This window comes from Coregonus lavaretus, assembly GCF_964263955.1.
Source record: "Coregonus lavaretus genome assembly, chromosome: 28".
Taxonomy (NCBI): Eukaryota; Metazoa; Chordata; class Actinopteri; order Salmoniformes; family Salmonidae; genus Coregonus; species Coregonus lavaretus.
The window spans coordinates 9,453,031-9,469,657 of record NC_140015.1 but is presented as its reverse complement, the minus strand read 5'-3'; the positions used below and the strand labels follow the sequence as shown (position 1 = coordinate 9,469,657).

Genomic DNA, 16,627 nt, shown 5'->3' with positions numbered 1-16,627 from the left:
TGCACAACATCGGTTGCAAATACCTTCACGCACACACCACACTGACAGAAGGCACACATTAAGTTACCACACACACAAACACATGCAGACACTCAAAAACACCCTGTAGAAACTCACAGCTGTAGAGCCATGGTCACCTGACACGCAGATGGAAAAACACAGTATTTCAGTAGTGTTCAGAGAGTCAAACAAGCAACTAGTAATTACAGCTTAGCCAGAGCAGAGCAGAGAGCTGTGTGGTGAAGGCTCTCACAGACACACCCATCCATCCATCGCCCACACACACACACACTCTCCTCTTCCCTCCAGCTCCCAGCCACAGCACAGCAGGAGGAGAGGGGGAGAGGAGAGCATCTTAGCAAATAGAGCAGTAAAGAGTTTGAAGAGCTCTGCACAGTGCAGCACAGTCTTTCCACCAGAATTAGTGTGATATTGGGATATTTTCATTCTGTGACTTGAGGTATACCATAATGCGTCTATGTTGGACCCACTAAAGAGTAGTCATACGTGCGCACGCATGCACACATGCGTGGGAAACCTGACATCCTATTCTAAATATAAAAAGGGACTACCCACCTGACTCCATGGCTAAATTTAAGGGACTATCCCTGACACCCTCCAATATTTAAGACCACAATCCAAGTCCCCCACAGGCCTGTGACCTACAAACTCACACACTGAACAGTATATACCAATGCCTTGGATGACATTCCAGATCTAGTAATTCTATATCTATGATCCCCTGTTCACCTGCTTCTCCCAGCTCCAGCAACAGCAACCTAACCCTAAGGCCAGCTGTATCTTGTTCTCTCTGTTCTGTTCTATTGGGTTGTGTTCTATTGCTGGTGTGGGAGTTTGGCCCCAGCCTCCACAATGGCTTGGAGTCCCTCCAGAGCTCTTCAACATAGCCAGGGTTCTGGGCTTTGATCGCTCAGCCACTACGAGTGTAGTGTAGTGTGTGTGTCTTTTGAGTGTGTGTGAAGGTTGTGTGTGAAACTCTGGGATGAGTTACTCAGGGAGAGTGAAGTAACGGGAGGAATTCTCTGTGTTCCTAATGGAAGGGGAGGTAGCTTTTGTTTTCATTTCCAGAAGGAAGCCAAATGTGTTTCCACAACAAAAGATCTGATTAGGTTGGATTAGGGACAGCGAGAGACTGAGGGAGAGGTGTGGATGGAGAGACTGAGGGAGAGGTGTGGATGGAGAGACTGAGGGAGAGGTGTGGATGGAGAGACTGAGGGAGCGGTGTGGATGGAGAGACTGAGGGAGAGGTGTGGATGGAGAGACTGAGGGAGAGGTGTGGATGGAGAGACTGAGGGAGCGGAGAAAACTAAAGGGTGGGAGAGAAAGACAGCAGGAGGGAGGAGGAGAGGGTTAAGAGGTACGGTGTAGAACAGGCTGGATCATTGATCATTTGCAAGAACACCCCCCCCCCCCCCCCCCCACACACACACATTGGGGCGTCCCACTAGGGCCCAGACAAGCTGCATTAAGGGCAGCGAGGCATGTGGACGGTCTTTCCCAGCAGACCTTTGTGTTGCAGTCTCCGTCGAGACGCCCATTGTCGTCTGGAGGGCCGCTCAGGCCTCTAAACACACACAAACAGCCAGGGTCTTCAGTAATGGAATGTAGGTCAGACACACTGAACGGGGGTTCTGGGAGAAAAGGGGGTGTAGTGTCCGTCCACTCTAACAAACATAGACACTATCCCTTACACACAGACATGCACCGACAGACTCACAAATGCACACATAATATCTGGTGGAATACATACTGTCTCATCACTAAAGATGAATGTCTTCACTTACAGTACATACACCCTCAAAAAAGCAAGCTATCATAAACGGGGGAAAAGCAAGCCATCATAATGGGGGAAAAAGGAAGATTCTAAAGCCAGAGATGGGCAGGATAATATCATTGCTCTAAATATGTTAATTGTAGATAGGCAGAAGCCTCATATAATATCTATTGGTCCACTGTAGTGTAATAATATGGAAAACAGAGTTAGCCACTAGGCAGACGTTAAGTAGCAGTGTGGCTCATTGCCAATGAATGCACTACTACTGCGACCCAAATCCCAGCTCTGTGTCGGGGAATGTTGCTCAACTTTACTGAACCCCCTGTGGTGGTGCCAAAACAGAAACACTGTTCCTTGGCTTGGTGCAGACGGGAGCCAGTGGAGTTGTTGTTACTAAGGAGTTTTTGGTTCTTAAGTCTTTGGTCGAGTTCTCCTGCCAAGTTACGAGCAACAGCACTGGATAATCTTACTCAAATTGAGCGTCGGCCTGACTGAGTAGTCTAATATGGCTTTGATACTGTAGAAAATATCAATATTCATAAAGAATATGAATTTTAATCAGCTAATTTGCAAGAGCTTTTAGATCAATTGAACACTGTGTGCATGTTCCATGAAAAACAGCCCTTGCTTTTAACATAGCGGACATCATATGCTAGGCTATTTAACATGTTGCTTCAAAAGACAAAAGAAAGCCCTTTCTAAAGCACAAAAACATGTTGTCCATGTCCAAATAGGTGTCAAGGCTAGTTCAGTGCCATTGTTTATATTAGCCTAGCGAAGTAGGGGCGTTGAACAAAAAAAGCATTATCTTGGCGCTAACGAGCCCTCAGACAGGAAACCAGAAGTGGGCCACCCTCGCCTTGCACGGCGGATGGGAGTGCTCGGACCGAGTCTTCCTGCATCCCAATTCTTCCTGGGGATGTCTGGGAAGGTTGTGCAGGTGTGTGTGTGTGTCTGTGTACACATTGGGGCTCCCAGGCCAGGCTAGGCCAGGAAGGAAAGGGAAGGTAAAGGATACTGCTGGAGTAGGACCTGCTGGAACCTGTCCGATGCCAGGAAGATTGGGTGTGTCAACATGAAGTCATCCAGGAGGGTTTCTGTGGAAACAAGATAGAGAGAGGTGGGGAAGGAGACAGAGGGAGAAAGAAAGGATAGAGAATGGTGGAAAGCAGAAAATAGGCAGGAAAAGAGAGTGAGAAAGGGATTACGAAGAGGGTATATTGGGAGAGGGAGAGGAAGAGAGAGCAGGAGAGAGGGGAGAGAGAGAGAAAAGCATGTTAATTATGCATGGCTGTGCTGCTACAGCCGTTGCAGCTGTAGCTCCACTGTACTTGTTTAACCGGTCATGCCCCAAAAGCTCAAATTTGATTATTGTGTCAGAGATAAAAACGGGTGTCTGAAATCTCTTAACGTCACCTTTGTCTGTTGTTAAATCCCTGTCCCTGGCGCAGCACGGGGGCTTCTGCTACTGGGCTAAGATTAATCCTGTCTCAGTGAAACCGCCACCTGGTTCTCTGTGCTCCAATTCAGTCTGCAGTCTATAGCTCTACACGCCAGAGGGGAGGCAATGTGGTGGCCTCTATTTATAAACCCTGACTAGGAGTCATGGACCGGCTGGACCGCGGTTAAATCGCCCCAATCCCACTAAATCAGATGAGATTTCAATGACTCGTGCTGTGTTACTATTATTATTATTATTATTTCAAATGACAACAAACGAGGCGTGAGGAAGAGAGGTGAGGGGACGTGGGTCTCAATCATCTTCCCTATCATTATTCCCCTGGAGCTCTGTGTGTGACCACAGGAAAATAGCACATCCTTTCCACTCCATACTTGCAAAGGAACAGCAGGGCGCTAAAGAGCTAACTATTTTTTTTTATTTCACCTTTATTTAACCAGGTAAGCCAGTTGAGAACAAGTTCTCATTTACAACTGCGACCTGGCCAAGATAAAGCAAAGCAGTGCGATAAAAACAACAACACAGAGTTACATATGGGGTAAAAAAACAAAGTAAAAAAATACAAAAGAAAATATATATGCAGTGTGTGCAAATGTAGCAAGTTATGGAGGTAAGGCAATAAATAGCCTATAGTGCAGTGACTATTAAGTGCAGTATGGCAGATGAGACCATAGAAACAAATAGCATAGAGTGGACACATTCCTTGTTTGTTTCATGTGTAGCTTACACATTAAAGTCTCATAGTAAGAGGCCAGCATAGATCTGAATGTGAGAGAACTCATCAAGTTTGACTCATCCAATATGGCTGCCTAGCTCTCGGGCAGGTTGCCACTGTGTTTCATTGGTTCATTCATGTTCTAGACGAGGGGGAAGACCCATTGTGACAGGCTCTTGGATCCACACAGTGGTAACAGAGAGAGATGGCCACTGATAATCTCCCTGCTCCTCTGTCAAACTCTAATACAGTGTGGCCAACCTCCACGGCAAACAGAGAAAATTAGCATGTGCTGAAGATGGATCGGTGCACGTAACAGGGTGGGAAGACGTTTTCCCTCTCCCTCCCTCTCCCCCCTCTCTCAAAAGCCTGCTCTCTCACTTTCTCTCCTCCCATCACGCATTTTGCTGAAGCTTAAAGTGCAGAAAATCTCTGGCTCAGATTAGAATTGAGCACACTGCTCCACATGACAGGAGTGGGAGAGAGGAGCACAAATCCAACTCCCACATAAACAAAGACACAGAACACATACGCCCAGAATCTCAAACATGTGCACCCCCACACACACGTTGTACATGTACACACATAAACGCGCATGCTTGCGCATTCATGCAGAGGTAGATTATTTCAAATGGACATTACACATACATACATATAAACTCAACTAATTTACAGATGAGACTCGCTCATTCAAACGCCTGTGGATAAACAGAAAAAACATACTCCCTCCCTGCAATGCCCCTGATCTCAGGGTCAAAGCACTACTGCACATCTCCCACAGTCTGTGCCTGCATCCAAATGGCAAGAGGGCTTTGGTGGGAGGAGAGGAGGGGAGGTTGGGGAGTGAAGGCCATGCATGCGTGTTTGAGATTTGAAGTGGGCAGAGCATACAGCCTTGAGGTACACCCTCTCCTTCATCCCCTTTCATCTCTGGCCCTGCAGGAAGCACAAAGGCTGGGAGGGGAGGAGTACACACTCCCTTCAGGGGTGGAGCAATGGCAGGATGGAGAGATGGAAGGAGGTTGTGGTTCATGTCACAGCTGTGGACCACCTTATACCAGGGGGGAAGGGGGGAGGAGTTTTAGCCTCATAACAACACGAGGTCTGGAGACGGCTCATAAAGCAGCAGCTGTACATGTGGTTTGGATCTGGATCTGAACCAGTGGGACTGATTCAAAAACAAGATATTTACTCCTGAGGTGCTGAACTGTTGCACCCTCTACCACCACTGTGACCCTGCTGGTCATCTATGAACATTTGAACATCTTGAAGAATGATCTGGCCTTAATGGCCATGTACTTTTATCTCCACCCAGCACAGCCAGAAGACCATGGTTCCTCTCTAGGTTTCTTCCTAGGTTCCTGCCTTTCTAGAGAGTTTTTCCTAGCCACCATGCTTCTTCATCTGCATTGCTTGCTGTTTGGGGTTTTAGGCTGGGTATCTGTATAGCACCTTGTGACATCTGCGGATGTAAAAAGTGCTTTATGAATACATTTGATTTGATATTGGAGAGACAGAAAGGCAGATTTCAGCCTATCCCTAGCTACCAACTGAACCGAACTAGTCTGGTATGCAGTTCTATAAACTGTGATACGTATCCCGTTTCTATGGTGACCTTCTCTTTTTGACTGTACTCTACCTTACTATGCGCATACAAAAACACACACACCCTCAGCTCTCTCTTAAGTGTTTGGGTTTCAGCATGAAGCGGTCAGATGGAGAGGTAGAGAGTGTGTGTGTGGGCGAGTTTGTGTGTGTACTCTGCATCTGCCTGTTGGCGCTTGTTCCACTTATCTGGTGCATCTCCAGCCCTCCGCCCTGCTCCTATCTTCCCCACGCCAATTCTCATTCTCCACCTCCAAACACACCGCCATTGACATGCAAATGAACACCAGGGCAAATATAAACATGCGCACACATACACAATCCTGTGTTGATATGGCAGAGAGGAAACGTGAACACACACAAAACAGCCACACATATATGCATGGACAATCTGGATTTAGTAAGTAACCCTAAACCAAATGGTGACAAACACAAAACACAGACACGCAGCAGTGGTTCTCTGCTGTTCATAGTGAGTGGCAGCCCTCTTCTCTGGTTAACCTAATTCAAAACTGCACCCAGGAGCTACTCTGAGGCCTCCCCTCCCCAACCACAACCCTCCATTTTGGGCAGTGGAGAAACTTGTTTGGCCACTCGCTCCAGTGGGTTGGCAGAAAGGCTCAAATATGCACCCAAGGCCATCCAAGCTGAGGCAATGCCACTCACATACTTTCACACCATTGTGGATAATGCTATAGGACACATACATACATACATACAATACAAATATATTTTATACTTTAGATTCTTCAAAGTAGCCACCCTTTGCCTTGATGACAGCATTGCACGCTCTTGGCACTCTCTCAACCAGCGTCACCTGGAATGCTTTTCCAACAGTCTTGAAGGAGTTCCCACATATGCTGAGCACTTGTTGGCTGCTTTTCCTTCACTCTGCCGTCCGACTCATCCCAAACCATCTCAATTGGGTTGAGGTCGGGTGATTGTGGAGGCCAGGTCAGCTGATGCAGCACTCCATCACTCTCCTTGGTAAATAGCCCTTACACAGCATGGAGGTGTGTTTTGGGTCATTGTCCTGTTGAAAAACAAATGATAGTCCCACTAAGCACAAACCAGATGGGATGGCGTATTGCTGCAGAATGCAGTGATCCCATGCTGGTTAAGTGTGCCTTGAATTCGAAATAAAATCACTGAGTGTCATAAGCAAAGCACCCCCACACCACCTCCTCCATGCTTCACGGTGGGAACCACACATGCAGAGATCATCCGTTCACCTACTCTGCGTCTCAAAGACACGGCGGTTGGAACCAAAAAATCTCAAATTTGGACTCATCAGACCAAAGGACAGATTTCCACCGGTCTAATGTCCATTGCTCGTGTTTCTTGGCCCAAGCAAGTCTCTTCTTCTTATTGGTGTCCTTTAGTACTGGTTTCCTTTGCAGCAATTCGACCATGAAGGCCTGATTTACGCAGTCTCCTCTGAACAGTTGATGTTGAGATGTGTCTGTTACTTGAACTCTGTGAAGGATTTATTTGGGCTGCAATCTGAGGTGCAGTTAACTCTAATGAACTTATCCTCTGCAGCAGAAGTAACTCTGGGTCTTCCTTTCCTGTGGCAGTCCTCATGAGAGCCAGTTTCATCATAGTGCTTGATGGTTTTTGTGACTGCACTTGAAGAAACTTTCAAAGTTCTTGACATTTTCCGGATTGACTGACCTTCATGTCTTAAAGTAATGATGGACTGTCGTTTCTCTTTGCTTATTTGAGCGGTCCTTGCCATAATATGGACTTGGTATTTTACCAAATAGGGCTATCTTCTGTATACCCCCCCTACCTTGTCACAACACAACTGATTGGATCAAACTCATTAAGGAAATAAATTCCACAAATTAACTTTTAAGAAGGCACACCTGTTAATTGAAACGCTATCCAGGTGACTACCTCATGAAGCTGGTTGAAAGAATGCCAAGAGTGTGCAAAGCTGTCATCAAGGTAAACGGTGGCTACTTTGAAGAATCTCAAATATAAAATATATTTTGATTTGTTTAACACTTCTTTGGTTACTGCATGATTCCATACGTGTTATTTCATCGTTTTGATGTCTTCACTATTATTCTACAATGTAGAATATAGTAAAAATAAAGAAAAATCCTGGAATTAGTAGGTGTATCCAAATGTTTGACTGGTACTGTACATACATACATACATACATACATACATACATACATACAACAAGCTTTTGCAACATACAGCACTCCAGCACATAACTATGGAACAAACATGTGTAGCAAGACTATTGGACATGGCAATACAATGGTGCATAGCAGTGGCTACGTCAGGGCACCATCAAATCAAAGTCAAATATAGTCTGCATATATCTCTATCCGGATTTGGAAACACTGCTCTACTGTTTATTATAGCTCCACTGTAATAAGACACTTCATCCACATTGTTATGTTTCCAAGACACTCCCACCAAACAACACTAGGGGTCACGCCCCAGATGTTTAAGCGATACGCCCAAATGGCGTCTCTCTCTAGTACACGCCCCTGTGACAGAGCTATAAAATAAGTGCACATGTACAAACACACATGGCTTCCATGGGAAACACCCTTAATCAATAGACTACACCCACAAAGAAAAGGCTAACTATTTTTCCTCAGTTTAGTTCTCTTAGCGCACGTCTTTGCCCATCAGTGCAGCTGCTGTGACCTTTTGGCTGCTATTCACACATTTAAAAACCATGTTGGCGCTGGGCGGCAGGTAGCTTAGTGGTTAAGAGCGTTGTGCCAGTAACCGAAAGGTCGCTGGTTCTAATCCCCAAGCCGACTATGTGAAAAATCTGTTGATGTGCCCTTGAACAAGGCACTTAACCCTAATTGCTCCTGTAAGTCGCTCTGGATAAGAGCGTCTGCTAAATGACAAAAAGAAGAAGAAAAAAAGGTTGGGATTGATGGGACTCCGTTTGAGCCCTTCTGACAGCAAAACTCAGGAGGAGATGGCTATTGCAAACATATGCCTTTCACCCTTCCTCCATTTCTCTTCACTGACGATTCCTCAAGGTTCTGAAAGAATAATCTACCGCAAAGTTTGAACTACTAACATTTTGTTCTACAGACTGTGTGGTCAGAGCATACTCTAAGTAACAATGCACCTGCCATGATGGCTGCATGCCTTCTACAATTCCTCTCAGTTTATCATGTAGCTTGTACATCATCCTCTGGCCCTTATGCTGGGGAACATTCTGGAGAGAGTATCCTTCTTGGCCATGGATTGAGTGTGTGTCCCTTAAATGTAACCTGACAGTTTCCATGCTAGTCAATTCTATCTCTCTAATACAATTGTTCCCAAATCAGATTCCTAAGCCTGTCAAGTTGATTGGTCTACCGACATTGGTCTACCGTCCCCTGCGATTAGGCCTGTTCCTGAGTCAGTATTTAGTGTTACAGGGGGAGGGACGGAGGACGAAGGGTTTTTATTACTGCCAGCGTGCTCGGGGTAATCTGGGTGCGAGCGAGCGTGCCTAATGTGGCACACCGCACGGCAGAGAAAATAACCACTGCTCCTGTCACATCAAAGGATGTCAAGTGGCGTAGCGGTTCACCAGGGTAAGTCATAGTCACTACCCAGCTGGCTAGGCTACAACCAGACTCCCTCTGGATGGTCAACACTAGTTAGTACCAAACTGCCAACTCAGAGAAAGAAGGCACTGCACTGATCTACTCGTCATCACGCCACCTGGATAGGCTAGCAGATAAAGAAGTGATGAGTAGATGAGAACATCCTTATGATATAGCAGCCAGTTAACAAGTGTATTTTGCTCGGTCTCTCTGTCCCCTTCTTCCTCCCACTGGCTGTCACACTGTCCATACAGTTTATTAAAGCTCTATTCCCTCTCTCCCAAGTTTCATGTTCTAAAAAACACATCTCCTTCCTTCCTGCGTTCCCTCTGTTTCTCTTCCTCCTCCTCCTCCTCTTGCTTCCCTGCAAGTGCTGGTTGCCATGTGAACAGGTGCTGGAGAGCCTCTTTTCCACGCAGACACACAGATAGACATGCTCCAACCCGCTCTCTCACACACACACGCACACGAACACACTCTTATGTAAGCAAACAAATGCACACATCCATGTAAGTGAACAAGTACAGAAATGCAAACAGATGCATCCAAGCGCGCACACACACACGCATAAAAACATACAGAGATTCAAACACACACACACACACACACACAGTAAGTCAGGCAAGTCAATCAGCCCTGGAGGGCCCCATCGTGCTCTCCTCAGAGTGGTCCAGGTGCGTGGGCTAGAGAAGAGAGGAGAGTGCAGGCATGTAGAGAGGAAGGAGGAAGGGGGGGTCAGCTGTCCCTCCTTTCCTTATGTAAAAGCATCCAAAAGGAGTGGGCACTAGCCAGACGCCGCTCTTTTAATCCCTCTTTCTTTACATAAAAGAACCATCAGAATCCCTCCCACACAGCCCAATGCAATCACATTTTCTCCCTTTCGTTCCACAAGACTTTGCAGCTGCGTGGCTCTGAGTCTGAGAAAAACTGCATCTCTGGATGTGGAATGTAAAGCAATGAGAGCATCAAGCAAAGTTAAAGTCTATAGTTTAAACATCCCACTTGGCTTTGTGAATAACTGATGTGGAGCTTGATACATGTTCCCTATGCATTGCACGTGTCCTTGTCATTCTGCAAGACAAAACAGCCATGTAATGTAATGTACTGTACGCAACTGCTGCAGCATCTCCAGTGCCCTGACACCCTCGTCTGTATCGATCATAGCCATTATTGTACCCATGGGTGACTGGTCTAAATCTCTACTACTTGTTTGGTTTCGTGCTTTTACATTCAATACTATAGTATACTAAGAATGTGTACTGTCCAAATACATAGGATGTGGAGTGGCAAATTCCCCTCTTTGTTGTTATAATCATAGTATACCCATCTGTTTTCATGTGGACTATTTAAAATCAGACAATAATAGTGGTAATGGACTTTGGACGTGTGGTTTCCAAGTTGTAACGTATCACAATGGCTTCGTTAACAGATTGTTTTGATCTTGATTTCCACTGTAACTCTACGCACCTAACCATCGCCTCAACACGCCTGTTCCTAGAACCAATAGCGTGGTTGGACGAGAAATGAAACCACAAGGTAAACAAGGTTACATAAGAGCAGGGCCGTTGACCTTGAAAAGGACGGGACTTTTTTTAGGGGCTGTCAAAATGCTTATAATCTGTTCTGGTCTCTCACACACGCACTGAAGCAGAGGGCAGTGACTCAGAGGGTTCATGGTGTTCGTCTGGAGCGCCACTCAGCCAACACTGATCTGGGACAGCCGATATGGACAGCCTTTTGCATAGTATCTCTGTGAGAGCACTGTGGTATGCAGTGGTAAAATGTAATCGGGTGTGGTGTACTCAAGTCTGTCAGGTAGAGCGTCAGATAGGAGTGTGTGAGACAGGGAGTCATAAGGTTCAAGGGGTTGGGGAGCATGCAGTGTTTGGGTCGTAGTGGACCTTGTTGACATTGTTTCAACATAAACACATTTGCATCCAGACACACACACACTTCCTAATTAGAAACATTTAGGCTATAAGCCAGGATCAAGATCCAACCTAGATCCATAATCCAAAGATTCATTTCTGCTCCACATGTCAGGGTGGGCAGGTCCGCTCAATCTGGTCCGCTATTGTTAACTAATCCTGGATTAGCCACGCTTTTTCAGATTTTCTACATATTCTAGAACTTCCCCATCCAAACAGCAGCGGGCTTGGCCCTCAAAGAAACAGGTTAAACGAGATGAAACATATTTCAGCTATCTGGGTTGTAGTTCACTAAGTGTTTATAACACCAACACAGCTCCCTGGAGTGAATTAAGTCCAAGAAAAACAAGTCTGAGACAAATGAAAGTGAAACAGAATAGTGACCTTTTGGAATGGACCAGATGAACTCTCATGAACCCTCTTCAGCCGTACGCCAACCAAGCTCTCTGTATATTTTTTGTCAATAAACTCAAAGCATACATAGATAAGGTTTAACATTAACCCATTTATCAATAAAATGTCCCATTTTGATTCATTCGGAATCAGATATGCATTCTGGAATCACATCTGCGGTTTCAAACATGACTATTGGCTGCTATACAAAGCCAATTCAATCTCCAGCACTACGATGTTGCTTCTCTCTTCCTATGAATGATGCAGTGGAGATATGCCTTTTCCTGTAGAATGCAGTAGGGGGAAATTGACAGAAGAACAAAAGCGCGAGAGAGGGGAATTCAAACACGCTCAGTCAGTTTGACAGGAACATGCAGGACGACCCGGGGAGCAGGTCAGAGAGGTCAAGGGGTCATAGGATAGAAGGTACACTGGCTTTACAATGCATAATGGGGGATGGTTGCCCGCAAGCAGAATAGTTGTGAGAATTTGCTGGAGGTGCATTGAACCCTTATACACTAAATGAACCTAGGTAGAGCAGATTCCTCCTGCAACAGAGGAACAGGTACTAATGTGGATTATCACTAAACAGTAGGTCTCAATATGAGTCCTGGACACAGTTAATTGCAGGGGTTTATTCTAATACATTTCCTGATCATATTCTATTGATCTGTTCATTGTTGCCCGTAATAATGCCTGATCACCACATTATCATTCATCACAGTCGTACTTCATAAATCTATTGGATTTTCCAGAGAGATCCTGCAATAGTGTTACAGTGTGTGAAACCCACATCATGCACCAATATAACAGATCAATTGAGCAGAATTCAAGGATTGGCTGGGAGGAAAATCGGCATGTTATACAGGAAGCCTTGGCAATCTACCTTGGAAATCTCTGTTAAATCCTGTTACTGCATGACTTGTTGAGATAAGCAGTGGAAAAAAATCTCACAATGAGATATGGCAATGGCAAAGCTGCAAAGTAGATATTGACATACTGGAGGCTTCACTCAAAGGTAGAAATTGACAGCGGTGGTGTCATCTAATGCAGTGTATCACCCACCATCCCCCACAGGATAGGCATACATCACATCACATCACAACCACTAACCTACTTCCCTTCAACAACATCAACTGCTTTGGAATCTTCTCTCCCACCATTCCAAGAAACCATCACCAGCTCCATCACCTACATCTGTTTATGGTTTCTATATTAGTGTATTCATATCTGGGCTCAGGGTTGGGTAGGTTGCTTTATAATTGTAATCCGTTACAGTTACCTGTCCAACATTGTAATCAGTAGCCTAATTTTTAGATTACACAAACTCAGTAACGTAATCTGATTCAGTTTAAGATTACTTTTCCCTTTAGAGGCATTACATGCAAACCTCAATTGCCAAATTGCATGAGCGAGCGTTGCAAAATAAAAATGTACACATACATGTTATTCAATCATTTCACCCATACCGCTCGCACGCGTGAACGATCGTCTGCATAGCCAAGCGCTAAAGTAGAATTTAGTTATATTTGAGGCGCGCCACAAGTCCCCTCCTTATCGGATATCAGGAAGATGCAAACCCAAGCTTGAAAGATAAATGAGGAGAGATTCATTAACGATAACTAACTAAAAACTAACTAGGTTCCCCTTTTTATCTGTGGATTAATCGTCAGAGTAGAGAAACACAGGATTTTGTATGACTCCAGGTCAAAATTCTACAAAGATCCAGCTAAAAACCAGACCATATACACATTTTAGGTCAAATTAGCTTGCAATAGCAAGCTAGCTTAGTGTGTTCGACATGCCCCCAAATTAATATAGTTGGTTCTGATATTTTAACCTGAGTGTCATGATCGTGTCTGGTGTGGATAGACAAAATCAACATGCGTGTGTCTGGTGAAGTCAGCACGTTAGAAGAAGACAGAAAGGACTATCCATCAAACGCATTTGGTGTGTTATCATTTACATTTACGCCATTTAGCAGACGCTCTTATCCAGAGCGACTTACAGTTACTGCAAACATTTTTTATTTTATTTTTTCATACTGGCCCCCCGTGGGAAACGAACCCACAACCATGGCGTTGCAAACGCCATGCTCTACCAACTGAGCTACACGGGAACATAGATCTATGACACACGCACACCACCAGAGGGGCTATGCATCTGGTATCTTTGAAATTAAGCTAATGATACTACTTCATATTTGTTATTCTCACAGGAAATATGGAGAGAAATGCTACAGATATGTACGGTGCAGATATTACTCTTCTTTAAAATGTGCTATGGTGGCTTCTGCATTGGTTTACAAAATGTTCAACTTATTATTTTAATTCTGTATGCTCATCTCCTCACAATCCCTTGTGATAGAAAATAATTCTGGATCAAATCCTTTAGGACAATAATGTAGGCTCACTCCAGAATAAAAAAAGTATAAATCCCATTGTATCGTCTGCTCTTTAGCTGCCAACAGAAACATTGTCTTTTAGGATGAGAATCATGACCTCATTTTTATAAATAAATAAGTGCACAAACTCAGCAGCCAATGTGCGAAGACTAGCGCTTTCCTCCATGACTGATCATGAAGCAGCCAGTTTCCATATGAAAGACACGCTGCTACTGTAATGACTGATCATGAAGCAGCCAGTTTCCATATGAAAGACATTCTACTACTGTAATGACTGATCATGAAGCAGCCAGTTTCCATATGAAAGACACGCTTCTACTGTAATGACTGATCATGAAGCAGCCAGTTTCCATATGAAAGACATTCTACTACTGTAATGACTGATCATGAAGCAGCCAGTTTCCATATGAAAGACATTCTACTACTGTAATGACTGATCATGAAGCAGCCAGTTTCCATATGAAAGACACGCTGCTACTGTAATGACTGATCATGAAGCAGACAGTTTCCATATGAAAGACATTCTACTACTGTAATGACTGATCATGAAGCAGCCAGTTTCCATATGAAAGACATTCTACTACTATAATGACTGATCATGAAGCAGCCAGTTTCCATATGAAAGACACGCTGCTACTGTAATGACTGATCATGAAGCAGACAGTTTCCATATGAAAGACATGCTTCTACTGTCATAGGCAAATGCAAATGAGCTCAATCAAAATGTTTTTGTTGAATAAACGGAACCCTAGAGGCTATAAATGAGATTCTGGGCGAGTGTCACTGAAATGTAAAACGTAAATATCATTCATTTTTGCGTGGTCTTCTTTTCTGAGGCGTGAGAAACATCTGGACCATCCCTTTTAATAACATGCTTTAATTTTTCGTAACGAGGACAGCCGTTCTTATGTAACTGTTGAATCAGAGAATATAACAAGGCAATGATGGGAAGGAACCCTTCCTCACCAACCACCCCCTAATCCTACAGCCTGGAATAGATCACTGACTGAGTATTTGGGGTTTCTGTTATTGTATGAGCAAAAAGAGAAAATAAGCAAAAGCTTAGTTATTTTCAATAGCCTATGCAGGCCTATAGACTAGGATATAGCCTAATCAAGGACCAAATGGTAGTTTTGGGTTCCTGGATAGGCTACATTCCTTTGACAAGTGAATTGCTTGGCTAATTTGCAAAAGTGAAACTTAAACAAACAATTGAGTGTGATTATTGACAGGCCAATAGGTGGATGCACTGTGTTGTATAAATGCTGTTGATTGACTAGGCCCATTTACCTGTGCAGTTGCCATATCGTTTGCCCGCCACGCTGTCCAGTAGCGCCAACGCCAGGTTGTCCGGCGTGTCCGCAGGCAGCGGGGTCCAGTTCGTGTCCAGACTCGCCTCTGAGCTTTGCTCATCGCTAGACAGCGACGGGCTCCTAATGTCCGCAGTGGCCGATGGCCAGCACGGTGCTTCTTCAGTGTCCGGGCTGAACACCTCCCTGGCCGGACCGCTCTCTGGAGAAGTCTCCCTGAAAAACGGAACCACCCGAGACAGGCTGGCTCTCCGCCGAGAAGCGCCAGTGCCAGTCGCCTTCTCCCCAAAGCCACCAGCTCGAGTGAGCGCCGTTGTCTGTTTCTTCAAAAACTTTTCCAGGGGCTTCATTCCCGCCGGCATTTTGATACAATACCGCAATAAGGCTTTTTTCGATGGTGATTGATATTAACTGAATAGCTCTGCAGGAACTAACGTTGTGTGACTACATTATACAAGCATCCATGCGTAATTCTATTGACCGGTCTTCGCAGTAGGCTCTTGCATGGAGATAATTAACCCATTTGTCAAATCATGATTTTAAAGGGAGCAGTGTAAAAATCCGATTTGTGAAGCAGCAGTCTATCGACATCGGCGACAGCGTGCTCTCACACACGACTGCACGTTCTGGTTGAGTATCTTTTATCGCAAAATGTCAAAACCTGCTCCACAACAACCGCTCCCTGGCATCTCCTCCACCTCTGCAGACGTTTCGGGCGCGTCAAGGAACAGTGTTTGTCCGTTTCAAGCAGCGGCCAAAATACACTGGATGATGAACGCAAGGTGCCAAATACACACACTCTCAGCAGAGCACAATGCGATAGCCAGAAACAACAGATAAGGGTAACAGCGGGGGTTGGTAAATAGGCGCCCCAGTAGCTTTTTACCACCAACAAATGCGACGCGTCCTTGCCGCATGGGGTATCTCTTGCTGCTGGCGTCAAAGCAATCTACTGCAGTGATATCGCCAGTGGGAATGGCCTCGGCTCCTCCGTATGTGTGGAAGCTTGTTCAGATAAGTAGCAGCCGTTTCCCTCTCCCGTTCTCCGTTTGAATGCTTATTGAATGCAGTGGTTCGAGCTCTGTGTGGACACAGTCCCTCTGTCTTTCACTCACACTCTTCGGGGGTGTGTGTATGTGCTGTATTTGGGACCGCTGCTATATTAACTCGCCCCCTTCCTTCCTTCCTTCCTTAATCTGCAGTTGCGCGTTTGTTGCAGTCGGTACTCCTCAGTGCCTGCTGGCTCAGTTGGTAGAGCATGGCGCTTGCAACGCCAGGGTGGTGGGTTCGTTTCCCACGGGGGGCCAGTATGAAAAATGTATGCACTCACTAATTGTAAGTAGCTCTGGATAAGAGCGTCTGCTAAATTACGTAAATGTAAATGAATGGCAGCTGCTCACTCCCACTCCCACTGAAAACAAGGGCCGGCCCTAGGCATAA

At 45.1% G+C, this 16,627-nt stretch overlaps 1 protein-coding gene across 2 annotated transcripts in view; it reads right to left on the bottom strand.

Annotated features, from left to right (window-relative positions):
• The window catches only part of LOC311104438 (rap guanine nucleotide exchange factor-like 1), a 33,915-nt gene extending 18,082 nt beyond the window's left edge, over positions 1-15,833 (bottom strand). Inside the window, exons 1-2 of one of the 2 annotated variants that reach the window (XM_084146276.1) lie at positions 15,168-15,833; positions 2,814-2,892 (exon numbers count right to left, since the gene is read on the bottom strand). In XM_084146276.1, the coding sequence (XP_084002402.1) occupies positions 2,814-2,892; positions 15,168-15,549 (461 nt within the window). In that variant the 5' untranslated portion in view covers positions 15,550-15,833. The remainder of the gene's footprint in view (positions 1-2,813; positions 2,893-15,167) is intronic. The other variant, XM_084146275.1, reaches the window with a different exon arrangement.
• Positions 15,834-16,627: the final 794 nt, after the last annotated feature.